This window comes from Emydura macquarii, unplaced genomic scaffold (genome assembly GCF_026122565.2).
Source record: "Emydura macquarii macquarii isolate MOO-44397 ecotype Brisbane River unplaced genomic scaffold, CSIRO-AGI_Emac_v2 contig_3215, whole genome shotgun sequence".
NCBI classification, from domain to species: Eukaryota; Metazoa; Chordata; order Testudines; family Chelidae; genus Emydura; species Emydura macquarii.
Window position 1 is genome coordinate 1 of NW_027133352.1, and position 6,294 is coordinate 6,294.

The 6,294-nt window shown below is 40.6% G+C and overlaps 1 protein-coding gene across 1 annotated transcript; it reads right to left on the reverse strand.

Moving 5' to 3' along the window:
* Positions 1-1,927: 1,927 nt before the first annotated feature.
* Positions 1,928-3,584, reverse strand: LOC137142169 (alpha-1-antitrypsin-like; the record flags this gene model as incomplete). The annotated part of the gene is made up of 2 exons (XM_067531390.1): positions 2,912-3,584; positions 1,928-2,198 (listed from the first exon to the last, which is right to left on the reverse strand). Coding segments are annotated over exons 1-2 (944 nt in total), but the record flags the coding sequence as incomplete, so codon positions are not given.
* Between the last annotated feature and the right edge of the window lie 2,710 nt (positions 3,585-6,294).

The following is a 6,294-nucleotide window of genomic DNA, read 5'->3' on the forward strand; positions in this document are numbered from 1 at the left end:
GTCAAATCACTGGATATAAAAATATTTGCAGTTGTATAATGTATTCCATTCAACGATCTCAGCTATCAGTGAATTTTCCTCCCAATGCCTCAGTCTGACACATATATATTATTGTCCCATTTTACAGGGGAGGATCAATGAAACAGAGAAATTATGAACCCACCAGTTTTATGTTTCTTTACCACATGTGGCCACTGTGCTGGTTTTAGAAAACTATGTTTGGATTAGTTGATCCAATATAGAGAATAGTAAAGTGCATTCTTTTATTTAGGGCTGGATTGCCCTTATCTCTAACACAGATCCTCAGAGGAATCCGGGTGAAGTAAGGATTCTTTCACCTTGTGTGCACTCCCATCAGAATTCCCAGGGGACTGCATTGGCTACACTGGAGAGGCTTCCCCCTGGCAATCTGAAGCAATTGAACTGGGAGGGCATCACATGCTGGGGTGCAGTTCAGACCAGTCAGGGGTTGTGTTACCACCTGCCCTGCAACCTTGGGCGCCGAACAGTATTTTGCAGTTCTAGCTTCCATAATGGGTCGCTCACAGTCAGCCTGCCAGCATGCAGGTCACACCCGGAGTATAGCCACAGCCATAATCCAGTAACTCTTACCAGCCGCCTGTCAGCAGCACACCAACCATACTATGGCTTTCAGCAGCCTGGGTTACTACTTGCAGGGTGACCCCAGCACACTCCTAGTCCCGAATTTCCCCAGTAATATGTGTTATGTACTGCCCAGCCTTCTCCCAGTCAGTTCAGATATTTGAGATCTGTTGCCGCTGTAAGGGACAATATCCAACAGTTTTCTAATTCAGTGGAGCTAGCCAAACAATTCAGTTTGAATGCAACACTGGTTTAGTTTTGATTAAAGAATAAAACAACTTTATTTAACTGCAAAGAGAGAGATATTAAGTGAGTATGAGTACAAGGCATTAAAGTCAGAAGTGATTACAAGAGAAATAAAGACAAAATGCTTCCTGGTAACTAAACTTAACCAACTTGACTTGGTTAAAGATAAAAAATTCTTACTGCATGTTCCCAGCAACACAGCTGGCCAAATACTCAAGTCAGTATCTGCCCCCAGATTCAAAAGGGCTGCCTTCTTTTGTCTTCTTAGGTGAAAGAGTGAAAGAGGGATAAGGAGAGATGGAGAGAAAGATTCCTTGGTTTTTGCCCCCTCACTTTTTTACCCAGGCTTCCTTTGAAGTGCATTCTTTAGAGGATTACCCCTTCCACCAGAGTTTATTTAAACAGCTAAGAAGGCCACAGAAATCTGGGGGTAAAGGTGCCCCAAGCTATTTTTTTCTCCCCTGTGTATGCTGAAATGCAGGTGTACCTGGTCTCTCTCTTGCTGTCTCTAGGTCCTTGTTTACTACTTATATGTAAATTGAGCTAAACCCACATTCCTTTGTTTAAGATACACCTGCTTAACCACTCCTGCCTAATCAGAGCTGGGTTGGTATGTACGTGTGCTACTAACATCATTCAGGAGGAGTTCGTACCATCACATATAATGTCGTGACTTATATTTCACTGAGCTATTACAGACATAGACTCATTAGTTTTCAAATGAAAGTTTATAAGGCATGTTTTGTACAAAGATTTACACAAAGATTTTGTGTAGTTTGTGAATACAGGGGGTGGTGAAGAGGCAGAGCACGGCTCTGCTCCCCTATGTTCCAGCTAGCGCTTTAGCCAAGAGAGGAGATGAAGCAATAGGGGCATTCTGGGAGGCACTGTGCTGCAGGGGTGTGTGTCTGAGGCACTAATTCTTCCAATGCTGGGCAGTATGCTATGCACGGCCTAGTACTCCGGCACAGTATCTACAGGCACAACCTAGCCCTGAATGTAATGTTTTGTTTTCATTTGGGATTCTAGCTTATTTTACAGCAAACATACACAGGTGTAGTGGCAATTGAAAGGTTACCTTAGGTGAAGTGATTTTGTCCATTTATCCACAGTTTCTTTCAACAGAGCATCCTCCACCTGCTCTATTTTCCCTTCATCAGGCAGAATAAAATACGCAGCAGCATTTCCTTTGTATGGTATTTCAACCACCCAGCAAGACAGCTCCTCATCATAGTGAGTGTTATAGTATTGGTTGCGGTACATCATATTAACTTTAACAGTTGTATTTGCATCCACAAAAAAGTCGTCTACCTTGGTGAACAAACTATTGAAAGGGTTTTCCCAATGAGCTGATGACAAAAAGAAAGAGAATGCCATTGACTATACTGGGAAAGAGACATTTCTAACATGTATTAGACTAATTTAAATATAACTAGTTTGTATTTGGAGTTTGTCAAACTCATTTGAATAATGGGATATTTTTTCCGAGACTGGGCTGCACTGCTGGTTCCCAGCAACGTATGTGCAGCCGCTGGAAGTAGGAGACCAGGTGCAGCAAGTGCCTGGAGGGTACAAGGTGGGGTGCAGGCGACTGGGTCCATGGGGGAGTGCAGAGCTGAGAGAGAAAGTGGTGGATGGGAGGTCTTAAATACACCCTTTCATGGCTCCATTGGTAGAACATATTGTATTCAGTTATAAGACTTAGTGGAGTATCAGGCAAATGAGTGGGCAAAGCAGATCAACTCATATGCATTCAATCAACATCCCGGGTACAGCAAAAGGTCAAAGAAAAAATGTAGGGGCTAGAGTAGAAGGGGTGTAAGAATCTACATTGGCTTTGCCCCGCCTCCCCTCCGACTTCTAAAAGGTTCTGGTGCCCTTGATTTAGGTGCCTAATTCTAACCAAAATTTACAATTTGGGTGGCTACATCTTTAACATAGTTAACAAGGGATTAATCTCAAGTTAGATGATCTGATGGACCTAACAACCTTGACAAAAATGTAGTTTCTTTGTCCTCGAATACTGTCGGAATTCCATAGCTCTTATTTGCAACATCTGTACCTTTAAAGAAAATATAGTTGATGAGAACCAATACAGTGAATGGATTAAGATCCTTGACCAGATTGGCAATTTTCCCATGGGTTTTCTTCTCTATATAATCATTGATCTGTTTCTCAGACTCTGAAGAATTCTGGAAGTTAGTTGGAAAAACGTCCGATTCATAGAGACTTTTGACATCCTCCAAAAACTTTTCTAGAAGTTCCCTTCTCTCATCTACAAAAAGGGCATTTCCCATATTCAGCTGGATGTCACTGTCAGGACGATTTAATATTTTGATGAGTTGATGAAAACCTTCATGTATCTCCCTCTCTTCAATCTCTGTCAGGTTAAAGGAGAGTCCTTCGTGAATTTGACTCTGAGTGGCTGATTTCGCACCCAGTGTCAGCATTGCAAAGGCAGTGGAGATGCTCAGAGGAGAGAAGAAAATATTCTTGTCAGCTGCTTCTGATTTAATCTGCTTGTAGAATCTAAATGCAAAGTCAGCATTGCTAGGAGCTACTTTGATAATGGCCGTGTTTTCAGCTACGACATCGCCTCCAGCCTTGGGAAGCTGCTCTGGTGGATTAATATCTTGACTGCTATTCCGGTCGTTGTGGTGGTCAGGTACGTGATGTGGCTGGACAACAGCATGAAGTCCAGCAAGTAACATACAAAGATAGAAGATGGACTTCATTTTCCTTTGGCACTGTTCCCTTTAAAAACAAAAGAATGAAGTAGCCATTAGTCAGGGAAATGTTCCCCTTTCCCGCTGCTCTTTGTGATCCAATGACTATTTTTCTCTCTCTCCTCATGGCAAATCCACCTTTCTCCAGGCAATTGGGAGATATTGGGGGAAATGGGAGTGGGGCTCACTGGAGAGTCTCAGGGGTTGGGAGTCCAGGCCATGTTGGGAATCAGAGAAAGGGAAAAGGGCAGGGTAGAAGGAGACTCTGAGCTGGAAACTTCAATTAACACCATCCACTTTGTGCCAGACATCCCTGCCCTAGAGTGGGGGTGTTTTGTGGAGGGGGAAGAGTCTGAAATGGGGTGGGGTGAGAGTAGGCTGGGAGAGATTTTAGCAGAGTGGATCTGCACTGTGATGATCCCCCAGCACTGTTAGGGGAATTATGGACCTTATGCTTGTGGCACAAATTGGACCCGCACTTTTGTAGCTGTAACTTCTGCTGGACTTGAGAGCATGAATCAGGGAACTGCAAGTGGCTCCTTGATTAGCCGCTACTGCACCACGCATACACACACTAACCAAAGGAACACCTGGCCCACCGTCTAATGCTGAATATAGATTATAGAGGAAGGCCCTTTAGGGAACCTCAAAACTAAGTCACCCATCCTTGCCTTTTAGTACTGTAAGTTTGGAGAGCTCTAGCAAAAGAGATTATCAGATGGTGCTGAGCTTTTCGTAGCATCATAACTACAGGAAAAAATCAGTTCTAAAGGTCCATTGTGTGTCTAAAGATTACAGATTTGCTCTTTTTTATTATTTATTATGCTGTCCCTAGTTTTTTCTGTCTCTATCTATTCACCTAGGTACTAGGCACCCAGGAGAGGCTTCTATTCCACCAGCTAGTACATACTGAAGGGCAACTTAATATGTTTATCCTAGGCTTTTAAAATACGTTATATTGTGTTTGCTAGAGCTGGTTGAAAATTTTTTAAATTAAAATTTTTCTGCCAGTAAATACTGATTCATCAAAATAGAAACATTCCAAAGGATTATGTCAATTCTGATGAAGTTTCATTTAGAAAATTAATTTTTTTAAATTTCTTTTCTTTTCTATTATTTTAATTCTTTTCCTTAATTTTATGCTTTTAAAATTATATTGTATATTATTTTATTTTCATTTTCATATGTATTTTATAAAATAATATATGTTAAAATAAAAATAATATAAAAAAAAAAACTAATACAAAAAAGTCAAATCTTAAAGATAATCTTTCAATTTTATCAAAATTAAACATTTTAATAACTGGAAGGATTGCGGGGGGGGAGCAGGAATTTTGTTTTGCTGGAAAATAGAAACTTTTGACTTTTTGTTCTGATTGAGAATGACTTTTATTTAATGTCAGAATTATCTGCAGATTGAAAAGTCCCAGTTTCAAACAACTGTCGTGTTGGCTAACACATTCTAGAAAAATCCCACCCATTTTTGGGGAACTCAGGCCATATCTTAAAGCACTAGGTTAATTTAGTCCCAAAGTTTCCATGAGAACATCAATTTCTGCTGATTTATTGGGGACTTAAGAAAGGCTTCACGAACAGGATAAATACTAACAGGTGTAGTGAACACAGAATACAGGTGCAGTGAACACTTGAATGAAATCCCATAAAAAAAACTGCATTGCAGAGAGCTAATGTGAGTTTAAACCTCTTAGGGAAAAATATGGCAGTACTTACAGTACAGTCAGAAGGATCCTGCTGGGTCAGTCTAATCTGCACTACACCTCTCCCGTTATTTATGTTATCTGAATATTACTAAGAAGAATGTCCTCAATTAAATATTAAACTGAGCAAATAGAAGTTATTATCAAGGATGCAGAGCAAACAGAGATAAAACAGGTTTTCTGCACATTGAGGATCAAATGTCCATTGAACATCCACATGGTGGAGAATAGAGTTAATACCTATGGAAGGAGGTAAAACGAGGCCACATGGAGTGTACTGGTGACTGACTGTTTGCTCACTCCCCACTCCCCACCCCCGCCGCAAACCTGTGGAAATCTCTGTATGGAAATACTTTATTATTAGAGCACCAATAGAAAAGAGGAACCAATAGAAGAGAGGAACGTCCCACTGCGTAGGGAGAGCTGCTCTACGAAATTCTGTAGGCTTTTATTTTATTGGAAGTGAATTTAGTAATGTTGAATTACGCCACCATGGCTTCGACTCTGTTTGCTCCAGTTACAAGCTCAAGAGATTGAAATTCCCTCTGGTACTTTTCTCAGATTTGGAGGCTCTAGGAACACACAAAGTCCCAGCCTAATGACCACAGACACAATCACAAGTACAAAGTTTCATGTGTAGAACAAATTTTATAAAAGCAATTAGTAAAGTTACAATTACCCACGATATAGAATATCTTCAGAAACCTATCCAACAATTATTACCGTAGTCATCCTCACATCCTCATCACTCCTAAATACTTATCAGTTCTATGCTTCTGTGCTCCTACAATTTAGATCTGTCTGGCATACATTGATTGTATATGAAATATCATATAAATGGATCATAACATCACCTTGATAAATGGATGATAAAATGAATGCATTGGCTATAATTCATTTATTGGAGTGAGAGTAACACTAAGTAGCAAAACCCCACAATTTAATTGCTGTACGGACCAGCATTGATGTGCAACAGAGGGGATCAGAACGTACAGTAATGG